Source organism: Geotrypetes seraphini, chromosome 2, assembly GCF_902459505.1.
Source record: "Geotrypetes seraphini chromosome 2, aGeoSer1.1, whole genome shotgun sequence".
Taxonomy (NCBI): Eukaryota; Metazoa; Chordata; class Amphibia; order Gymnophiona; family Dermophiidae; genus Geotrypetes; species Geotrypetes seraphini.
In genome coordinates this window covers 155775798-155800177 of record NC_047085.1, presented here as the reverse complement: position 1 = coordinate 155800177, position 24380 = coordinate 155775798, and the positions used below count along the sequence as shown (strand labels likewise).

Here is a 24380-nt window from a genome sequence, read left to right as displayed (position 1 = left end):
TCCTTTTACTAATGTGCGCTAAGCAGTTTGTGTGTTACTTAGCATATGATGACTATTAGCACGACTGCAGTAGCCATTACATGCTGGCATGACAGTACAGTATGTCCTAATTTGCTCTTTAACTGCATATGCTGTTATGGAGCAGGAAGTAGGTGGGTTATGAGTAGGGAATGGGTGTGGACCGCACATTGCAGCTAGCACATGGTACTTATTGCATGCTGTCATAGTGTGGATGCATTTGTTGCACTATCTGCAATTGCACTTACTGCATGCTAAATACAGTTTCTGTGTTATAGCTGTATGGGAATATTCTAGGAATATCCTCAAGAGTTATCACACAGGCCTTGTACTTAATTTATGGTAATGTGGTACATAGTACTCAGTAAGTGCAAAGCTGTATCTTGCTATAATAAAAGGACCCTTCATATATAAAGAAAAAGTACAATGTTTTGAAAGTTACTTGTTTGCACATGTGGGGGTAATTTCTAGGCATGCTTCATCCAAGCAATAGCTTCTCTTACAGAGGTTCCATCTGTCTGTCTATTTTTGTATGCCCATATTCATAGGCACAAAGACACACATATAGACACAAACACATAGAAATGCACACATATATTCTTCCTACACACACCCAGAAATGTACACATATACTCACATACATGTGCACATATATGCACGCATGCACATACAAATATACACAAAAAGAAATACACACATATACTCATATACACACACACAGGCCCAAATTCTCTAAACAGCACCGTAAATTAGGCAACGGTGCTGGCACCCTATCACCACCAAACTTAATTGTTCTAATTGGTGTTAATCGGCACGATAATTGACTGTGTCAATTAAAACCAATTAAAAAGTCATTAAAAAAGAACATCGTAATTGTGTCTATTGCAGGCATCATGTTTCTATGAAAAATATGGAAATCAGTTCAGTTTTGCAACTAAGCTATTTAGCAGTACAGTCTATTTAACAATATTAGGACATTTGACCAGCAGCAATAATAATCTATGTTAAGTTTATATTGTCCATTCTAAAGGGAAACAAAAATGTTTATTTCAATAGGTCGTATCCATTGATTGCTCCAGTATTTACTCGCTTGGCACTAAGGGGTAAACTGGGAAAGTAATTATTATCAAATGGCAAGCCTCAAAACCAGAAAATAGGCTTCAAAATAGACCACTGTTGGAATCAGAAGCCCAGCTCATATCACTGGCTTGCTTTTAACAGTTGGGAAAAACAGAGCAGTAAAAAAAAAAACCAACAACAAACCTTCTTATAAAAGGATAGGAGAAAAAGACTGTTCTACAAAAACCCAGACTCTATCATTCCAAATCAGAATCCCTTATGCAAATCATCTGCAGTTCAAGAAAATGTCAATATAAATCTCTGTGGCAAAATAAGCACTTATCGTATATACTCGAATATAAACCAAGATTTTGGGGCCAAAAAATTGACCCAAAAATAGGGGTCTCGGTTTATATTCGGGTCTGCGCCCAGCACCTACCCGCTCTCCTCCCAGACTTATTGCAGGCCTCTGCCAGGCTGCCAGGTTCTGCACCCTGACCCCCCTCCCAGCCCTGTCCATTGTACTTCCTCTTTGATGATATCCTGCATGCCGCCACGCCTTCCATATGACCCGCGGACCTGGAATCCCTGATGGTCCAGAGGTGTAGTGGGCAAGAGCGAGCTTTCCGCACTCCTGCCCCACTGCTAAGCCGGTCACTGCCACAAGTTCTGGCGGTTCAGTTGTACTGAGCAGGAGCAGCTTCCTGAATGGCTGCCACAAATTCTCACGAGATTCGCTGCAGCCATTCAGGAAGCCGCACAGCGCTGAGCAGCAGCACCCAAAGTGCACTCCTGCTTGGTTCAGATGAACCACCAAAACTCGCAGCAGCAACTGGCTTAGCAGCGGGGCAAGAGTGCAGAAAGCTCGCTCCTGCCTGCTACACCTCTGGACCACCAGGGATTTCAGGTACGCGGGTCATACGGAAGGTGTGGTGGCATGCAGGATATCGGCAGAGAAAGGAAAATTGCTGTGGTAAAAATAGCCTTAGTGCTTGGGAAAAACCTATGTAAAGGTGCACTAAATCCACTTTCTACTGCAGCTTAGTAAAAAGGCCTGATTGTATAATATGGGACCTGTGCTAAAACAGCATGAGTTAATGGTATAGTAACACATTTTAACTGTAGCCCACAATAATAACCACACCCCTAAGTCATTCAGGAAGTGATTTTAATGATCAGAATTGACAGCAGCATATGATTGTCTAATAATTATATTAACATTATTTCCTTTTGCTAGGATGGACCGCATCAAAGCCAGGCAACAAAAGTATAAAAAGGGTAAAGAAAGAATGTTGAGTATGGCCCAGGTATCAGCTGAGGGACAGCAACCTCAGAAGTCTGAAGATGATGATGAAGGTAGCCCTTGAAGTTTTCATGGTGTAAATGTGCTGTGTTTGAAATCACAAACATTGATTTTGAATTCTAGCAGGGGTCAGCGTGATAGCAGTATAATTTATAGCCAACAATGAATTAAACTAAAGATGCAGTCATAAAAAACATTTGCGTGTCCCCCCACCACTTCCCCCCTAGTAATGTATTCATTTTGAATTTGTAGCAATTAAAATGAACTACTATTCTGACAGGTATGGCAGCGTATGCAATTTTACATCCCCGTTTAGGTTCTAATTCACTGCCCCTTCCCCCCTGATATTTAGCCATAGTGGTCAACATTTGATTTAAATGTAGACAATTGGGGGAGGGGGAGGGGTCATTTCTTATCCATTTTTTGTGAACTTATGGGGGTAGAGCATTTTTCTTTACAGCAGCAAAGTTGTTCGCTGATAATAGTATGCACTCTTTTATATACAGTATGCACCGTTTGGAAAGAGGGTACACTATTTTGCAAAGAGTGTGTAATATTTTCTTTTAGCACATACATCTATGGAACGATTTATGCATATGCAGTACATTGTGTGTATGTGTGTGTGATGGTTTGTGCATGCCTAGTGGTTCACACATGTACACATTATTTGCATAGACTGTGCGCTATTATTGGTGAATGAAAAACAACAACAAAATGTCATATTTTTTCTGCTCATTTTTGTTTTTTTAAAAACACACAATAACATGAGATATTCTGTTGACATTTCCTAAGTTGTTGCAAATGACAGTCCATCCCCTAGTGCTTTTATACTCAAATATTGAGTACTCATATCCAGCACGAAATATCCAGGTTGCTCGCAGGTATCTCGGTATCCACAAAACTCAAAATACTATCCCCTGGATTCTGTAAAGGTCTTCCAAATTTGCACACCAAAATTTGGGCACAATCCTGCGATGCGCATAATATAAGAATTGCCATACTGGGACAGACCAAAGGTCCATCAAGCCCAGTATCCCGTTTCCAACAATGGCCAACCCAGTTCCCAAATACCTAGCTAGATCCCAAGTAATAAAACAGATTTTATGCTGCGTATCTTAAGAATAGAAAGTGCAATTAACAGCAATAATTGGGCACTAACAATTATTGACATTAATTGGCACCATTTAGGATTAGCACGTGCCTCTGGCTGCGCACTATTCTTTAACACTGGGGGCCCAAATTCCATAGCATGCAACCCAAAAGGGGGCGTGGCTATGAGAGGGGCAAGTCAAGGACATTCTGAACATTTATGTGCATTGCTCTAAAATACTGGAAATCCATGCTCAAATTGGGCAACAGAACATACAGACGTTCAAATACTTGAAGGGTATTAACGTAGAACAAAATCTTTTCCGGAGAAAGGAAAATGGTAAAACCAGAGGACATAATTTGAGGTTGAGGGGTGATAGATTCAGGGGCAATGTTAGGAAATTCTACTTTACGGAGAGGGTAGTGGATGCCTGGAATGCGCTCCCGAGAGAGGTGGTGGAGAGTAAAACTGTGACTGAGTTCAAAGAAGCGTGGGATGAACACAGAAGATTTAGAATCAGAAAATATTATTAAATATTGAACTAGGCCAGTTACTGGGCAGACTTGCACGGTCTGTGTCTGTGTATGGCCGTTTGGTGGAGGATGGGCAGAGGAGGGCTTCAATGGCTGGGAGGGTGTAGATGGGCTGGAGTAAGTCTTAACAGAGATTTTGGCAGTTGGAACCCAAGCACAGTACCGGGTAAAGCTTTGGATTCTTGCCCAGAAATAGCTAAAAAGAAAAAATTAAAATTAAAAAAAAAACAAAAACCAGGTTGGGCAGACTGGATGGACCATTCAGGTCTTTATCTGCCGTCATCTACTATGTTACTATGTTACAGCCCTAGCACACCAATATTACACCAACTACAGCTTTGGAACTTGGTTTCATCAGACAAAAGTCCTGGTGCCCAAACCTGAGCATGGGAATTGGCACTACACGCTATTCTATAAAGAGTGCTCATCCCAGAGTGACCTTTAAATAGTAGCACTGAATACTGATTTTTAAGCACCATTTACTGAATCCAATCCTATCTGGACTATTTACTGGATAAAGGAACCTTTTTTTGTTAGTTTGACTAAATATCTTGGCTACCTGAGAAACTGCAAATGCTGCCTAAGCTTTATTCCAGGGCCATCCAGCGACTACCCAGATGGTGGCAAAGCAGTGAGGAAAAAGACTGCGAAGTTGAGTAGCATTTAGCTGAACAGGAGCTGCATGTACCTAAATAAGTGCTACTGAATATAGATTCACTACACTCACCAATCGTGTCCCGACCAGTGTGCGACCCCGACCCGATTTACTAACCTTCTCCCACCCGATCCGATCCGCCCATGCAAATGAGGGGAAATGGCATTCATAAGTAGGAAGGCAGCGATTCACTAAGCAGAAGAAGAAACTCAGATTGGGTTTGCCAATCCAAAAGTAAGCGACTGCTGAGAACCAGTCGCTTACTGTCCTTGTCGACTCTCCTACTCTCTGCCACCGTGAAATCCCAGTATCGAGGTTACAAAATAACCCTCAAAATAAAACCTAAAACTGTACATTACTCCCCATATATTCTGCAAAAAGTGCAGTGCAGTGCGAGCCCGTAGTTTTAACCCGCGGGTTAAAAGTGTGTTCTGTTCCATAATCTGGCTGCAGTGTGTTCTGTTCCATTCTGGCTAAAGCATGTTCTGTTCCATAATCTAACTAAAGTGTGTTCTGTTCCATTAAATTGAAATGATTCCTTATGTCCACTCAAGTAAACAGCAGCCACCCCTCCGCCGTTATTTTGATCGCGCTTGTGCACAAAGAGCAAGCACAGGCGCAAATCACATCTACAACCAACAAGAAAAATCTGCACATGCATCTCGATCGCTCTACAGCGATCTGTGGTATCGCCGTAGGGCATGCGTCCAATCAGGTAATTTGCATGAGTACTACTTGGTGAATCGGTCACCCAATAGAACTCGGCCACGAAGCGCCCAACAACCGCCCAGATTGGTGAGTTTAGTGAATCTAGGCCATAGATTCATGTTTTTCCCCTCATAGGCACAGGAGAAGATACCCCAGTGAATCAGCTGTAATGGCTTTTCTGCACAAAAACTGTGTGTAAAATTTAATGTAGGTTTTAACACGTCAAGACCTAGGTTAATTACTGCCTGCCCTTCCTCCTTTACCCCGCATTACTCTGCATTAGCCATATGGCCCCGAATATTTCGAGTTCGATTTGCTGTTAATACCTATGCTAAAACTGGCATATTAACCCTTGTTAATGGCAGATTTTAACAGGGTTTAGACATGGCCACCATACTGTTTACATAATCATTTCCTTATATTTTCCATGGAAAAACACATACAGATACCACCCAGGAAAATATTTTTTAAAAATTGGGGGGAGGGAGGTAAAAATGCTAATAATTCTTCTAATAAAGACCATTAAATAGTGATAGGTTCCTTAAGGACTGAAAGGAGGATCAAAAAAGATTTGTTTGAGATGTGCAATTCATCAGAGGCTTGAAATAATTAGAATGACTGGATGAGATGAGACTAGACAATATCTGCTGGACAACTTTGCTTTGCTCCTCCTAACAAATGTGAGGTGAGATATCTGATATCAAAGAGATGTCTTTTTGTTTGTATTCGAGTTTCAAGTTTATTTAAAATATTTGATATAATCGCAAAATCCAAATCCAATGTGATTTACATTTTGCTAAAAATTAGGTTAAAATAAAAATCAATCAGAAAAAACCAGGACACTTAATACTAATTATAATAAAATAATACGTATGAGAAAGGGAGGCAAAAAAAAGTGGCTTAAATACAATTCATAAACAAATAAAAAGGGATAGGTAATGAAACAAGAGGTTGGGGAACGTTACCCGCTTAATTTTCACTTGGCAGTGTTCCTAGTCCAATGTAAAATCGTAAAATTTAAAAGAATCAGTTAAAAGCGTCCTTAAAAAGCCAACTTTTTAGGAGACTTTGAAACTTCCTGAGTAATTTTTCTTCTTTTATGTTTATCGGGAGCGAATTCCAAATTCAACAGAGAAAGATGCAAATATGTTTAGTAGTGGTAATATAAGAGCTGCATTGTGGTATGTGTACATGCAGAACAATGTGACACGTTTACACATTCCTACCATTGACAGCTTGTCACATGCTTTTGAGCAGGGCGGTCTTCCTCCCTTTCTTGGTCAAGTCAGACTATTTTGTTCTAGTACAGCCTGCCACTGACAATTCCAAGTGCTATTTACTCTTTCTAAAAGTAGCCTATTACCACCCTCCACTTTGTCCAAATGTTAATAATTTTACAGTATATTTAATGAATACTTTTTCACTTTGCAATGGTAAATGGTAACATATGAATAGATTCCTTGAGATACTCATATTCCACACAGTGTCCAACAGGGATGTTGGCAGGCAGCGTACTTTTAAATCTCATGGGACTATGTACTAAAATGCACTAAAATGTATCATGGACTCAGGTTAACAAACCAGTTTTAACACTTGCCTTAGCAGTACAGATTATGCACAAAGGGCAATTCCATAATTGCACCTCTGCAGTGAAGCATATCTTGCGCTTGTGAAAGCAACAAAAAGTGCCTCATATCTCCCAAATTCTATATGTGGCAACCAAATTTGAGTGTCAAAAGTTTGGCATGGAGTGAAGATAAATGCACAAATAAATTGTTTAATGCACCATTAACTAGCAATTAATTGAGGTAAAACAATCAATTCTCCAAGGACAAGCAGGTATAATATTCTCACTTGTGGGTGACGTCATCTAAAGAACCTGGTTTGGAGAGTTAAAAATTGTACTGTCACTTTAAATTGTAAGCACTGCCCATACCATACATGTGCTGATGCCTCCTGAAGCCCTTTTCCATTTAGGGAGCATCAGACTATTTTTAGTTTGAGTTGTACTCGAGCTCCCTGGGCCACTGAGCCCTTTGATTTCTCATTGGTGGTTTTCCCTTCAATGTTCAAAGTGACTTCAAAAGGTACACTTGGTGCAGCAGGACTATTTCAGGCACAGACTTGCACAATTGGTGTGCTTGGGCCTGAGCATTGGGACATTTATTATGCCCTCTGCTCTTGTATGCAGAAGAGGTCACTCAAAAAGTACTTTGGTACCACATTGGGGACATCGAGCATGGCTGGTGATTCCAAAACTGATGCTCAACTTCAATCTAAACCAACATCGATGCCTGCACCATAGTTTCAAGTTGATGCAGTGCAGAGATTCCATTTCTTCATTGTTGGTACCACCTGCATCGGGAGAGCTATGTAACAAGGCTAAGAAGCACAAGCATGTCTCCCCCACCAGACAAGCCTCGGCAAATTCCCAGGCTTCGACTTCCTCAATGCAATCAAACTATTGATACAAGGAGGATAAATCATCATCTCTTCAGCTGGTGTCTGCTCAGAGGCATGCCTCGACATCAAGGTCCTCAACACTATCTGTACCTTTACCTACATTGGTTCTGGTGCCATCAATACAGGAGTAGCTTTGAGCATTACTTTACAGGAGTAGCTTTGAGCATTACTTCAGCAAGAGCTTGTGGGACTACTGCAGTCGCAGCCTATTCAGGCTCCTGCAGCCTCCACAATAGCCTCAGCCCTGCCTGAGGATGTGTCGATGTGTCATTCCAAGCAACGATCCAGGATTCCTTGATGTCAAGCATTGACACCCAGGAGGAGACGCTCAACGTATGCATCGTCCTCTAAGGAGCATGATTGATCTCAACGCTGCTTGACACATTCTCGATACTCACCTTGACTCAAAACTCTCCATGTTCTGGTACAAGAGAATACTTTAATAAATTTGACTGATCTGTTAACACATTCCAGAGATGACCTTCCTGAATTCTGTGCAGATGAATTTTATGGTATATCATCTGATCCTTCTCTACCTCCTCCATGTTGCAGATCTCCATCTGAAAGCTACTCTTTCACAAGTTTTGTGCGCCAGATGGGTCAGGTTCTTTCTATAAAGATGGAGTTTGAGGAGGAGCCTTGTGCAGAGTTAATTGAATTATTAAACTATGAGGAATGGCCTCACATCACACAGTCATGAAAGATGCTCTGTTTAAAAACTGGGAGACACCTCTTAGTATCTCAGTGGCTCCCGTAAACTGGACTCTCTTTATAGAATACAGACTTACCCTGGTTTTGAAAAACCTCAGCTGCAACATCGGTCTGCAGTAGTGGATTCTTCCCTAAAGTGTGCTAACAGCTCTCGCTCATATGCCAACACTCCACCAGTCAGATAAGCCTGAAACCTGGATAAGTTTGGCAGATATGTATACCAGGCATCTGAATACTAAAAGCAGGCTTGTCCAAATCCATTCCTCAAGAGCTGCAAACAGGCCAGGGTTTCAGGATATGTAAAAAAAAAAGCTTTGAAAACCTGCCTATTTTGAAAATTGTTTGACTGTTAATGGTCTTAGTTAAAGTTGAGAGTAGCACTTTGGAAAGATAAGTATCCATACTTTTTAAAATTTTCTCTCCTTATGTGTCTCTGCTTTTTGTATCTTACATGATTTTCTAGTTATGTGCCTTGAGTTGTTTTGCTTTGTTTAATGTTTTTATTTTTTTTCCTTTCCTTTTCTCAGAATAAATATTTTCTAATATTGTAAACCAACTTGATATATAAAGAATATGCTTAAGATAGATCTGCACACCCACTATATCCACTCTATACAAATCTCTCTCATAAATTTTCATTCAGGGCATCCTGAAAACCTAGACTGCTTGCAGGCTTTGAGGACAGAACTTAGACAAGATTGTAATAAAATTTGAGTACATTGGGGCAAATTCTATAACACCTAAAAATTGCCCCCTCCCAAAACACCCACTTAGCACTATTCTATAAACCATGCCTAAATGTAGGCATGACTTACAGAATAGCTCTTACACTGGGAATCACAGCTATTTTTAGGTTCAGCTATTCACACCAAATGTCCATGCCTAAACTGAGGCACAGATGCCCTTATTCTATTGCTATGTGCATATTTTAAAGAAATGCCCCAATCTACCCATGACATAGAAACAGAAATATAATGGCAGATAAAGGCCAAATGGCCCGTCCAGACTGACCATCAACAGCATCCACTATCTTCTCCTCTCCCTAAGAGATCCCATGTGCCTGTCCCACACTTTCTTGAATTCAGACACAGTTTTTATCTCTACCATCTCTACTGGGAGCCTATTCCATTCGACTACCACCCTTTTTGTAAACATAAAAACATGTTGGCAGATAAAGGCCAAATGGTCCATCCATTCTGGCCATCCACAACAACCACTATTTCCTCCTCTCCCTAAGAGATCCCATATGCCTGTCCCTTGCTATCTTGACTTCAGATACAGTCTTCATTTCCACCACCTCCATCAGGAAACTATTCCACGCATCTACCATCCTTTCTGTAAAGAAGTATTTTGTTTGAGCCTTAACAAGGATTAGAAAGGAAAAAGGGGGGAGAGAGTCTTGAAACAGCCCTGGTGGCAAAACATGATCGTGTCAGCTTGTTCATTCCCTCCCCGACGTGACCACAAAGTTAAGTTTGCTGACTACTAAAATTTTAAAACATTAATTTTGAAGACAAAGTATTTAATGATATTTATTGAAGATGTGATGATATTGAAGATATGATGCAGTTTTAAGCACGTTAAGCACTTTCACTATTCAAAAAAATCGGAATACTGATAAAACACTGTGGTATAGCATTACAGCTATTCTGGTCCAAAAACTGTTACTTCTGATGTCCTACAAAAAAAAGCTTGGAAATTTTTGATTTGTCTACATAAGCTAGTTGTATAGATTTTTAATATCTTATGCTTATTTTAAAACTTTTCCAATTTTGAATGCCTTTGATACTATTAAGAAATATTTTCTTTTTTTTTTCCAAATCTTTATTCATTTTAACATATACATCAAGTGTACATTAAAATATGAACACAACATATTACATTATCACTTGATAATTCCATAACAATATATAACTAAAAGATTTATATCCCACCCCCATCTCATATCTATACATGAATAATATAATTCCTATGTATATTAATCAATTAAATTATGCACATATATATTAAGAAATATTTTCAAAGATGCAACGAAACTGGTGAGAGGGCTGGAACACTGCCCATACGCTGAGAGGTTGGATAGGCTGGGGCTCTTCTCTCTGGAAAAAAGGAGGCTCAGGGGAGATATGATAGAGACCTTCAAGATCATGAGGGGCATAGAGAGGGTGGATAGGGACAGATTATTCAGGCTGAAGGGGACAACAGGTACGAGGGGGCATTCGGAGAAACTGAAGGGAGATAGGTTCAAATCAAATGCAAGGAAGTTTTTTTTCACACAAAGGGTCGTGGACACTTGGAATGCGCTACCGGAGGAAGTGATCAGGCAGAGTACGGTACAGGGATTCAAACAGGGATTGGACGGATTTCTGAGGGATAAAGGGATCGTGGGATACTGAGAGAGGTGCTGGGATGTAACACAAGTATAGAAAACTAACCAGGTAATAAGTATAGAAACCCAATCAGGTCGTGCATGTGCAAGACCGGAGGGTTAGGACTTCGATGGGAAGATAGGACTTCAATGAGAAACCAAGGTGGCAAGTGAGCCCCTTCTGGTGATTCAGACAGGTCGTGACCTGTTTGGGCCGCCGCGGGAGCGGACTGCTGGGCAGGATGGACCTATGGTCTGACCCGGCGGAGGCACTGCTTATGTTCTTATGTTCTTATATGTTCACCAAGAACGTTTCATGTTCCTTCCAGCGAGTTGATCTTCCTGCTATAGCAATTCATCTTTGAAAATAAGTGAACTGTGTCTCTTGTTCTTTTTCTTTGTTCCCTGTGCACAGTAGTGGATTTTTTTTGCCATTTTGAAAAATTACATTTGAAAAATTTGTGGAGTTTTTTGCCTATGATACAGAACTGGACTGGCTAAAAAAAACTCATTGGATTGCCGTCTGTATATTGTTGATAGTTGAGGCTTTTTCTCCACTGAGTATAAATGTTTTTTCATGGGGTATACCCACCACTTGGCTAATAACATTTTGATTATATGTTGAATTTAAACTTTTCTATCATATCTCCCCTCTTCCGCCTTTCTTCCAAAATATCCATATTGAGATTTTTAAGTCTGTCCCCATTCACTTTATGACAAAGACCACTGACCATTTTAGTAGCCTTCCTCTGGACCGACTCCATCCTGTTTATATCTTTTTGAAGGTACGATCTCTAGAATTGTATGCAATAATCTAAATGAGGTCTCACCAGAATCTTATACAGGGGCATCCATACCTCCTTTTTCCTACTGGCCATACCTCTCCCTAAACACCCTAGCATCCTTCTAGCTTTTATCGTCACCTTTTCAACCTGTTTTCCCACCTTAAGATCGTCACTCCTAAGTCCGCTTTTCTTTCATGCCCAAAAGTTCTTCACCCCCCTAAACCAGACATGGGCAACTCCAGTCCTCGAGGGCCGGAATCCAATCGGGTTTTCAGGATTTCCCCAATGAATATGCATGAGATCTATTTGCATGCACTGCTTTCAATGCATATTCATTGGGGAAATCCTGAAAACCGATTGGATTCCGGTCCTCGAGGACCGGAGTTTCCTACCCCTGCCCTAAACTGTACTGTTCCTTCAGGTTTTTGCAGCCCAAATGCATGACCTTACATTTCTTAGCATTAAATCTTAGCTGCCAAATTTCAGACCATACTTTAAGCTTTGCTAGGTCCTTCCTTATGTTATTCATACCATACGGAGTGTCTACCCTTTTGCAGGTTTTGGTATTATCTGCAAAGAGGCAAATCTTACTGACAACAGTTCAGCAATATCGCTTACAAAAATGTTACAAAGAACAGGCCCAAGAAATGAACCTTGAGGTACAGCACTGGTAACATCCCTTTCCTCAGAGAGATCTCCATTGACCACTATCTTCCACGCAGCTTCTGTTCAACTAGTTCATGACTCAGTCTGTCACTTTGGGCCCATCCCAAGGGCACCCTGTTTATTTATTAGATGCCTGTGTGGATCACTGTCAAAGGCTTTGCTAAAATCTAAATACAACACATCTAGCGCATTCACTCTATCCAATTCTCTGGTCACAAGTTTCAAGTTTATTAAAAAATATTTTTAAACCGCTTAATCAGGTTTCTAAGCGGTGTACAATATTAAAATTACATAAGAATAAATGTAAAAGGGATACTAAACAATACCAAAATAGATTATAAGACACATAATAAGACATAAAGACTAAGTTCAAACAATGGGGAAAAAGGGTGAGAACTACAATCGTGAAAGAAAGAGCACAAAAAGGGGGGAAAAAACCAATAGGTTAGGGTAAAAAGCTTGTTTTAGTCCTTTTTTGACTCACATGTAAAATTTTAGTGTGGATCCACATCTAAAATTATGCACATAACTTTCAATTAATTCTAATTAGCACCAATCTGCCAATCATCAGCAGTAATTTTTATTCAATCAAATTGCGCACGCAAATTAGGTATGTGACCCAATGTATGCATGCAGTTTTTAACACTTTTTATAGAATTGGGGGGATTTTACATTAACTAACTCCGGAGTAATTGGAGGAAATACTTTTTTTTTACGGAAAGGGTGGTAGATGCTTGGAACAGTCTTCTGGAAGAGGTGGTGGACACAGAAACTGTGACTGAATTCAAGAGGGCCTGGGATAGGTGCGTGGGCTCTCTCAGCGAGAGAAAGAGATAGATCATGGTTTGATGGACAGACTAGATGGGCCATTTGGCCTTTATCTGCCGTCATGTTTCTATGTCTTAACAGCACCATTAACACAAAGGGCTCCTTTTATCAAGGCACGGTAGGCGGTTAACGTGCGGAATACCACGCATTCAACCGCCTGCCGCGCTAGTCGCTAATGCCTCCATTGACGAGGCGCTAGTTTTTTGGGCGTGTCGTGGGGGTTAGCGCGTGATGAAATGTCCGACACGCTAACCCCCGTAGCGTACCTTGATAAAAGGAGCCTAAAAACTCCCAAGCATATATTTTTCTTATCATTAACAGAGTGTTAACACAGGTATGTTAGTTAACATAAACTGCAGTTAGTTGATTAACCTAATTTTCAGCTAATGATTGCATTAATGCATTTTAGTGCACTAGTCCACATTATATCATAAGCACTTAACATTTATTCATTTTAGTCTATGTATCAGTAACCCTGTTATGGTTTTTATAAATGTTTTTGCTTTGATTGGAAGCGTTTGTTTTTGAGAGCATAAAACAGTTGGAATTATACCAACCAGAAAAAGAGTTTCCACTGATCATAAAAATCATAATTTTATCAAACTGAATAGATAATTTGTGGCTATATTTTAAAAGTTTCCTGGATGAATTTTGTTCATAGCTAGTGAATATCTGAATAATGGTCCATTCACGTGAACAATTCCAAATAAAAAATGCTAGGATGGTGAAAATGTGTTTTGGTTCTTGCAACAGAATATTTGATTTTAACAGTGAATTTCATCATCAGCATGCTATATTTAGAATTAGCCAGCATTGCCAACTGGTTCCTTGCCATCTGCACAGACTGACTTTCATCTTGTTTTACCTCACTGTGTGTATAGATTCATAATTCAAATTTTTTTAAGAAAAGCAGAATTTGCAAGTTCGAAGATGCAGTGTGGCAGAACTAGGTCTGAGTCAGCCTGGCCTTAAGGCACAGACACTTGGTAGCTCATTGTAAAACTGTATTTGCATATTAGTGTAAAAATAACACTCTGCTGTACTCTCATAACTTTTCACTCAATTGATACACTTTTTTTGCATTATATGTGTGTTTAGACATAATCATTAGCATTGAATGAGGTGTTAGGAACGTATTTCTCACTTTGTAAAATTAATATTTGGACATATTTTATTTTAGGAGAAGCAGACAAAGAGAAAGCCAAGGGCAAAAAAAAGCTGTGGTGGCGGCCTTGGGTTGATCATGCTTCCAGTAGGTTTTCTCAATCATCTGTCAAATACATGAATTTAACCCTTATATCCTTGACCAGAATGAATTGTTTGTTTTATGCATGATTTTATTATTGTGACTCAGTAGAGTGTCTGAGTGTATAAACTAAAGGATTCTAAGGGGGGAAGAAACCTTGAAGGCCTGATTTACTACCATATTTTCACTTGCACATACATTGAGATTCTTGCAAGTTACACTAGCATAGCACTACTGAAAGAGCCAAACAAAATCTAGGGTTCAAAATCCCTGTACATTTTCCAATATGTAATGGGGGTTGTAACTTTAAAACACACACATAGAGTGTGTTAAGTTTCATGATAATTTAACTTCAGGACAGGCTTTTCTCTGCCAAACATTTTGTGGCATTAAAAGGAATCAACATCTGGCTCCCATGCCCAAGGAAAGCACTTATATTCTGTTCTCATTTAGTAGGGTAAATTGTTCCTAATACAGTCTACTAAATCATTTTGGAGAAAAGAAACTAAGAATAGTGTGCAGAAAGCTCAGGGTATATACAGATTTCTTCAGGGTTTGTATATATGTAACCCGGGGATACCTCTTTTCCATGGTACATGAAAGTACAGGTGGCTATCTTGCATCCCAACTTCTGTGGCCATTACAAGAAAGGGTGGAAGCAGTCTTACCGGATCCTGATTTTGTGACACTTCCCAAACTAGATCTCAGTCACTTCAATCAAAGTTAACTCTGGCTTGACTGAACAAAAAGCCAACTTTTTCTGGTGACTTCTTCAGATGGCAGAAACAACAGTAATAGAAACACAAGCACTGTGAATCAATCAAGGTTGTCCTTGGAACAGTTCTACTCATATCAGAGAATTTAAGAACAAAGAAATATAAGAGTTGCTCTATTCAATCAGTTGAAATGACCATCTAACCCTATAGCCTTTTTCCAAAATTGATCCATCCAGGTCACAAGTACTTGGTAGTGTCCAGAATTATAGCAAGATTCCATGCTACTTACCCCCAGAGATAAGCAGTGGCTTTTCCCACGTCTACTTGAATAATGGTTTATGGACTTTTCTTCTAGGAATTTATCCAAAGCATTTAAAAACCATCTACAACTGCTTTTATTCCACTTGCTTCAGTAATGAGTTCCACCCAGTTCTAAAGCTCCAGAACTTAACTACTATACATTCAGTGGAAAAATATTTTCTCCTATTTGTTTTAAATGTGCTATTGTGTAATTTCACAGAGTGTTCCCTAACCTTTCTAGTTTTTGAAACTGAAAACAGTTGATTTAGAATTAATAGTTCCTGTGCACTCAGGATTTTATAGACCTCAAGCTTATCTTCTCTCAGCCATCTCTTCTCCAAACTGAAGAGCTCTAACCTCTTTAGCCTTTCCTCATATGAGAGTCATTACATTTTTTAATCATTTTATTTGCCCTTCTCTATACTGTTTCAAGTTCCACAATATCTTTTTTAAGATGTGGTGACTAGAATTGCACTTAATACTCGAGGTGTAGTTTCACCATGGAGTGATACAAAGGCATTATAATTTTCTTTATTGTATTCTCTATAGCATTCCTAGTAATTCTTAACATCGTTTACTTTTTTTGTTGCTTCCACACACTAAACAGAAGATTTCAAAGTATTGTCCATGTTGACACCTAGGCCTTGATGCACAAAAGGTTTCCTTCCAATTAAGATTGATCTGGCAGGAGAAGCCCCAAACAGCTGAGTACAAAGGAAGCCCTGAAGCCAGTGGCTTCGGGAAGTCCTGCCAGCTCGGCGATCAGGGATTCCCCTGCTGCGAGAAAGGCAGGGAGAACAGCAGCAGCAGGCAGAAGAAAATTTTTAAAATTTTTACAGGAAGGATGGAAGGAGGAGCTGTGTCCAGCAACTGCTCTTCTGAGCAGGCACAATTCCTCCCCATTTTACTGGGGCTGCTCTGCATGAATAGCATGCATATAATTTGCATACTATTTATGCAGAGATCACTCGGAAAACAAAAATCGCTCCTGCCACGGTATTTTTTTACCGTAGCCTTGGAGCATTGTACATCAAGGCCCTAGAACCTTTTCCTTAGTAGCGACTTCTAATGTGGACCCTAGCATCATGTAACTATAATTTTTGGTTATTCAACCCAATTTGCATCACTTTGAATGTGTCCACATTAAATTTCATCTGCCATTTTGATGCCCAATCTTCTAAGGTCCTGCTGCAATTTCTCACAGTCCACATGTGATTTAACAGCTTGGAACAGTTTTGTGTCATCTGCAAATTTAATCACCTCACCCATATCCAGATCATTTTTAAATATGTTAAATGGTACTGGTCTTTATACAGATCCATGTGGTATTCTACTATTTACCTTCCTTCACTAAGATAAATGGCAATTTAATTATAATCTCTGTTTTTCTATCATTTAACCAGTTTCTAATATAGAACAGAACATTGCTTCCTATCCCATGGCATTTCAACTTTCTCAAGAGTGTTTCATAAGAACATAAGAATAGCTTTATTGGATTAAACCAATAGTCCATCTAGCCCAGTAGCCCGTCCTCATGGTGGCCTATCCAGGTCACTAGTACCTGGCAAAAACCCAAAGAGTAGCAATATTACATTCTACTGATCCACAGTAAGCAGTGGCTACCCCGTGTCTGTCTCAATAACAGACTAAGGACTTTTTTCCAGGAAATTGTCCAAACCTTTCTTAAAACCAGCTACACTATCCACTCTTACCACAACCTCTGGCAATGCGTTCCATAGCTTAACTATTCTCTGAGTGAAAAAAATATTTCCTCCTATTGGTTTTAAAAGTATTTCCCTGTAACTTCATCGAGTATCCCCTAGTCTGTAATTTTTGACAGAGTGAAAAAAATCAATCCACTTGTACCTGTTCCACTCCACTCAGGATTTTGTAGATGCCCTAATCTTTTTAATCTTTCTTCATATGAGAGGAGTTCCATCCCCTTTATCATCTTGGTCGCTCTTCTTTGAACCTTTTCTAGTGCCACTATATCTTTCTTGAGATAAGGAGACCAGAATTGAATGCAATACTGCAGTTGAGGTCGCACCATAGAGTGATATAGAGGCATTATAAAATTCTTAGTCTTGTTAACCATCCCTTTTTAAAAAAAAATTATTTATCAATTTTTAACATTAAACAAAACAAGCATAATCAAAATACTTTAATATAGATTCACAAAAACAATAGGCAACTTATATAAAGTGGGAAAATATTCCCCCACCAATAGAAAACACTTAACTATTTAGTCTACAGTTGAAATAGATGCCAAAGAAAAAAGGAATGGAAATCAAAGTAGATATTATCCAATGAGGACGGCAGGAGAACAGAAACCCGGCAGCTATTGGACCAATTATAACTCCACCATCTTCTTTAGCCACAATAAAATCCAACAATGGTTTGGGTTAAAAAAAAAAAAGAAAATTTTTACCATCATAAGTAACACAACATTTTACCGGAAATTCCAAAATAAATGTGGCATCTAGAGACAGGATTCTAGGCCTATAAGCCAAAAAGTCTCTTCTCCTTTGTGACACTTGTGAGCTATCAGGAAAAATAGAACATAGAAACATAGAAAGATGACGGCAGATAAGGGCTACAGCCCATCAAGTCTGCCCACCCTATTGACCCTCCCTATTAAGTCTAATGGCCCCCTTAAGTATGATTGTAATTATACTTCCATTCTACTGACCCGCTCTTTCAAGTCTATACCCTAGTGACCCTATCCCTTGGCATGACCCTCGTAGGGATCCCACATAGGTATCCCATTTATTCTTGAAGTCTGAGATGCTGCGTGCCTCGATCACCTGCACTGGAAGCTTGTTCCAATGCTCAATCACTCTCTCCGTGAAGAAGTATTTCCTGGCGTCTCCACGAAACTTCCCTCCCCTGAGTTTGAGCGGATGACCTCTTGTGGTCGAGAGTCCCTTCAGAAGAAAGATATCATCTTCCACCTCGACCCGTCCCGTGATGTACTTAAATGTCTCAATCATGTCTCCCCTCTCCCTACGCTCTTCTAGAGTGTAGAGTTGCAATTTGCTCAGTCTTTCTTCGTACGGGAGACCCATTAGCCCCGAGACCATCCTGGTGGCCATCCGCTGAACTGATTCAATTCTGAGCACATCTTTACGGTAATATGGCCTCCAAAATTGCACACAGTATTCCAGATGAGGTCTCACCATGGCTCTGTACAATGGCATCATGACTTCAGGCTTCCTGTTTACAAAGCTTCTCTTGATACAACCTATCATCTGTCGTGCTTTAGATGAAGCCTTCTCCACTTGAGTGGCTGCTTTCAAGTCAGCACTGATGATTACTCCTAAGTCTCGTTCTGCCGTAGTCCTGGTTAAAGTTTCTCCATTCAGGGTGTAAGTTCTGCAAGGATTTCCGTTACTGAGATGCATGACCTTACATTTCTTGGCGTTGAAGCCCAGCTGCCAGATCGAGGACCAACTTTCTAAAGTACGCAGGTCTTGCTCCATAGCATCCTGTAGATTATAGCCGTTTACTATATTGCATAGTTTGGCGTCATCAGCGAATAAGGTTACCTTGCCTTGAAGCCCTTGAGTCAGATCCCCAATGAATATGTTGAAGAGGAGTGGGCCCAGGACTGAACCCTGTGGCACTCCGCTAGTCACCTCCGACATTTTAGAGAGGGTACCGTTAACCACCACCCTCTGAAGTCTACCACTAAGCCAATCTTTAACCCATGCAGTTAGAGTCTCTCCTAATCCCATCAATTTCATCTTGTTCAGCAGCCTGCGGTGTGGGACGCTGTCAAACGCTTTGCTGAAGTCCAGGTACACGACGTCCAAGGACTCTCCTGAGTCCAGTCTTCTTGTTACCCAGTCAAAGAAGCTGATAAGATTGGACTGGCATGACCTACCCTTGGTGAATCCATGTTGACTGGGATCCTGGAGATTTCCCTCGTTCAGGATCGTATCTAATTTATACTTAATTAGTGTTTCCATGAGTTTACACACTATTGAGGTGAGGCTTACCGGTCTATAGTTCGCAGCCTCAGCCTTGCAGCTATCTGTTCCTTTTTATGTAAAGGAACGATGTTGGCTGTTTTCCAGTCCAATGGAACTTTCCCCGTACTTAGTGAGAGATTGAAGAGCACTGCCAACGGTTCCGCCAGAACATCTCTCAATTCTCTGAGCACTCTTGGGTGTAAATTGTCCGGTCCCATGGCCTTGTTTACCTTTAGCCTTGCCAGTTCATTGTAGACGTCCCCAGGTGTGAACTCAAAATTCTGAAACGGGTCATCCACGTCTTGTTTTACCTTCAACTGTGGTCCGTGTCCCGGTGCTTCGCAGGTGAAGACTGAGCAGAAATATTCATTTAGTAGTTCTTCTTTTTCTGAATCCGCCACCGCGTAGTTTCCGTCCGGTTGTCTAAGGCGTACTATACCGTCTGTGTTCCCTTTCCTATCACTGATATACCTAAAGAAGGATTTGTCCCTCTTTTTTAATGTTTTTTGCCAGAGTTTCTTCCACTCGAAGTTTGGCCTCCCTAACTGCTGTTTTGACCGCTGCAGATCTGGTCTTATATTCTACTTTAGTTTCCCTTCTCTGCGTACGTTTGTAGGAAAGAAATGCTTTTTTCTTCTCCTTAATGAGGTGCGAAATCTCTTCAGTGAACCATTGGGGTTTGTTGTTTCTTTGCCGTTTATCTACTGATTTTATGTAGCGATTAGTTGCTTCGTGAATGGATGATTTCAGGTACGACCACATAGTTTCCACATTGCCAGTCTCTGCTTGGTCCTGCAGCGTCTGATGAACGAAATCTCCCATGCGTGCGAAGTCGGTGCCCCGGAATTTGAGCACCTTTGTTTTTGTAATTGATTTAGGGGATCCTTTCCCAAGATTGAACCATACCATGTTATGGTCGCTGGAGGCTAGCATATCTCCTACCGAGACCTCTGAGACGCTTTCCCCGTTGGTGAGTATCAGGTCTAGGATCGCCTGGGCCCTAGTGGGCTCCGTTACTATCTGTCTGAGATGTACTCCTTTTATGGAGGTCAAAAGCCTCCTGCTGCTGCTGGTTGTTGCTGAAAATGTGGTCCAGTCTGCATCAGGCATGTTGAAGTCCCCTAGCAGTACAGTGTCACCCCGTAGAGTGATATTCTCTATGTCTTCAATTAAATCTGTTTCCGTGTCTTCTGGTTGTCTTGGAGGTCTGTATACCACTCCAAGATACAGGCATTTTTTGCCACCTCTTGCCAGGTTTACCCAGAGGGACTCCCCGGTATACTTGACATCAGTGATCCTGGTGGTTTTGATGTCCTCTTTAATGTATAGTGCTACCCCTCCACCTAACCTGCCCTCTCTGTCCTGACGAAGTAGATTGTACCCCGGTATAGCCATATCCCACCCATGTGCGTCCGTGAACCAAGTCTCGGATATTGCCACCACGTCTAGGTTGGCATCTCTTATTTCAGTTTCCAGTTCTAGAATTTTATTGCCTAAACTGTGTGCATTAACATACATGGCCCTCCACACTTTGTGTTTGCTGAGTCCCAGTAAGGCTATTCCTGACTGTGTGGCTCCTAGAGAACTGTTTGCAAATTGGGTCCTTACCTCGGAAATGGAGTGTCGACTCGTCTCATCAGGATAGTTCCTTTCCACACCAGTATATGAGTAGGTCCCCTCCCCCAACTTACCTAGTTTAAAGCCCTGTGAAGCAGGCGGGCTAGTCGGTGTCCGAAGATGTTCTTAACTCTGCTGGTCAAATGGAGTCCGTCTGGTCCCTGTAGTCCCTGCAGCGCCTCTCTATGATCCAGGAATCGAAGTTCATATCCCGACACCATCCTTGTAGCCATTCGTTCGTTCTCAGGATGCATTCATGCATTTATATGTCTGAAATAAGTTCTAAGAATTGTCTCCAGAGCAAACTCCAGAGCAAAAGTCACCACAAGTGTTGTCCTTTCAACAATCACTTCCAAAGAACTTTCAAAAAAACTTTGTCAAGTCTATTTTACCTCCAGCAGTTTCAGTTTTACCAGTTGGAGTAGAACTAGTTGGTTTAGATTTAATGGTCAGATATTGCGCTCTTAATATCGGCAGTTCATTTTCAGTGGTAATCAAAAAAACATCACGCAAATATCTACGAACCATCTCAATAGCTGAAATTACTAGGGACATGGGAAAATTTAACATTCTCTATTCATTTCTCTTTTGAACATTTTCCATATACTCCAACTTTCTTTGAATAGCAGATCTCTTCTTAATAATTTCTAATTGCAAATCCTTAACTTGATTAATCTGCTGCTCATGTTTTTGAATACTCTCACCATGTTCTTTCCGGACTTCATATTGGAGATTCACCTTAGAGCAGCGGTCTCAAACTCACGGCCCATGAGCCGCATTCGGCCCCCCCCAGCTGCTATTTTGCGGCCCACAGTCTAGTACCTGAACTTGTAACTGCTGCAGTCGCGTATGCCGGGACTCCTGCCTTCGCGTATCTGCAAAGGCAGGAGTCCCGACATACGCGACGGCACAGGCAGTTGGAAATCAGCTGACGCCGACATGATCTCTCACACTGGGTAGGAAGAGAAGCTCCGGCATTGGCATCAGCTGACTTGCAACTTCCTGCAGTCGCATCGTATGCGGGGACTCCTGCCTTCCGGCAAATACTCGAAGGCAGGAGTCCCGGCATACGTGACAGCTGCAGGAAGTTGTAAGTCAGCTGACACCGATGCTGGAGCCTCTCTTCCTGCCCAGTGTGCACCAGATATTGCTGGACAAGGGGAGGAGGGGAAGAAAAAAGGGAGAAGGGGTACTGCTGGACAAGAGGAAGAAGAAGGAAGGGAGAAGAGGTGTGCTGGACCTGGCTGAAAGGGAAGGAAAGGTGCAAGGGGAGATGGTACATGGGGAGAGAGCATGTTGGGTTTGGGGATACATAGGAGGGATGCCACTGAGGGAAGAGACAAGGACAGAGAGAGAAAGTGTGCAAGAGGCAGAAAGTGTTGGACTCATGGAGAGGGCAAGATGGATGGGGAGGACAAAAAGGAGGGAAGGAGAAATATTATACTGGGGAAGGGGGAGAGGGCAGAGAGTGAAAAGTTGGACTCATGGAGGGAGAGAGAGAGATGTTGTTTGGTTGAGGGGAGGAGGATCAGAGGAGAAACATGCAGGAGGAAGAGAGAAAAAAATATTGAACTGGTGGAAAGGAGGGAGAAATGTTGGACTGGGAGGGGGGCCAGAAAGGAGGAAGGGAAGGAAGATGGACTGCAGGGGGCAGAAGGAAAGAGAAATGTTACACTGGTGGGGGGGAAGGAGGGAAAGAGAGAGATGTCAGACCATGGAAATAGGGAAGGGAGGAGAGAGAGCTAGGAAGGGAAGGTAAGACATGGAAACGTAGATTTTGAGAAGAAAGCAGAAAAAAGGGAAAAATTGAATGTTAAGTTAATGCCAAAGATGGATGCAAGGCAGAATGTGAAGACGGAGAGAAAAACAGTCAAAGGACAAGAAGGCCCTGGAAACATAGTTAAAAGCACAGAAAAATGAAGTCACCAGACAACAAAGGTAGGGGAAATGATTTTATTTTCAATATAGTGATTGAAATGTGTCAGTTCTGAGAAAGGAAAGATGTTAAACTTTAACTGTGAGGGCTGCAGAAAAAATAGGGTATTTGGAGGGCCTAAGAAAAAATTGTTAATGTCTTATTAAAGAAATAACAATTTTGCATGAGATAAAATTCTTTATAGTTTATAAATCTTTCTTTTAACTGTTAAAGGAATGATTTATAAAATATAAAGAGTTTTACCTCATGCAAAATTGTTATTTCTTTAATAGGACATTAACATTTTTTTCTGAGGTCCTCCAAATACCCTATTTTTTCTGCAGCACTCTCAAGTACCTACAAATCCAAAATGTGGCCCTGCAAAGGGTTTGAGTTTGAGACCACTGCCTTAGAGTTAATATTACCACAACCATTCCTCAGCAATGTCACAGCTTTTTTCAGGTCAGAGTCCATGGTTTCTATTGCCTTCCAAATATCTTCCATATTAACGATGGCAGGTTTCACCAGTTCTCCATATTATTGGGTCTTTTCCCTGGATTCTCTTCTTTCTTCAGTCTCCAAGCTGGAGATCGTTGTTAGACCTCTGTCTGGATTCTCCACGGAATGTGGTCCCCCAGTCGCTCCTCCAGGGCTAAGCATTTCCATTTCCTCTTCAGGAGACCTGATCACCACCTGCAGTGTGGGGCTCACTACTCTGGGCTGGAGGGGAGCCTGTTGTTGGTCAGGGCTTAACAAAACCCTATCAATGCTAAGGTCCTCCGCCTTTGTCGACATCGCTTCTGTAGCCGGATGTGCCTCCTGCATACTGCGAGGAGTTAATCCCTGAAGAGTCATCTGAACAACCCACCGAGGAGTCGCAGCTGCTGAAGGACCAACTTGCGACGATCCTTTTCACTTCCCCATTGCAAGAATAAGTCAGATAAGCGGCGGCATTCTCTCAGCTCATCTTAGAAAGAGAGTTCCATGTGTGTGTCTGTCCCCAATGCTATCTTGGCCTTAACCATCCCTTTTTAAATAATTCCTAGCATCTTGTTTGCTTTTTTGGCTGCCGCCACACATTGCGCGGAAGGTCAAGGTGGACCCTAGCATCTGGTAACAGATTTGAGTTATTTTTCTCAATATGTATCACTTTGCATATGTTCACATTAAATTTCATCAAATTTGGACTCCCAGTCTTCCAGTTTCCTAAGGTCTGCCTGCAATTTTTCACAATCTGCATGCGTTTTAACACATTGATCAGTTTAGTGTCATCTGCAAATGTAATCACCTCACTCGTTGTTCCAATTTCCAGATAATTTATAAATAAGTTAAATAGCACCGGTCCCAGTACAGATCCCTGTGGCACGCCACTAATTACCCTCCTCCATTGAGAACAATGGCCATTTAACCCTACCCTCTGTTTTCTAT

General features: G+C 41.1%; 1 protein-coding gene across 5 annotated transcripts in view; it reads left to right on the top strand.

Moving 5' to 3' along the window:
* PIEZO2 (piezo type mechanosensitive ion channel component 2) overlaps positions 1-24380 on the top strand; it is a 760979-nt gene that overhangs the window by 580096 nt on the left and 156503 nt on the right. For all 5 annotated transcript variants that reach the window (XM_033934096.1, XM_033934094.1, XM_033934095.1 and 2 more), the window contains 2 exons: positions 2315-2433; positions 14368-14439. In XM_033934096.1, the coding sequence (XP_033789987.1) occupies positions 2315-2433; positions 14368-14439 (191 nt within the window). The remainder of the gene's footprint in view (positions 1-2314; positions 2434-14367; positions 14440-24380) is intronic.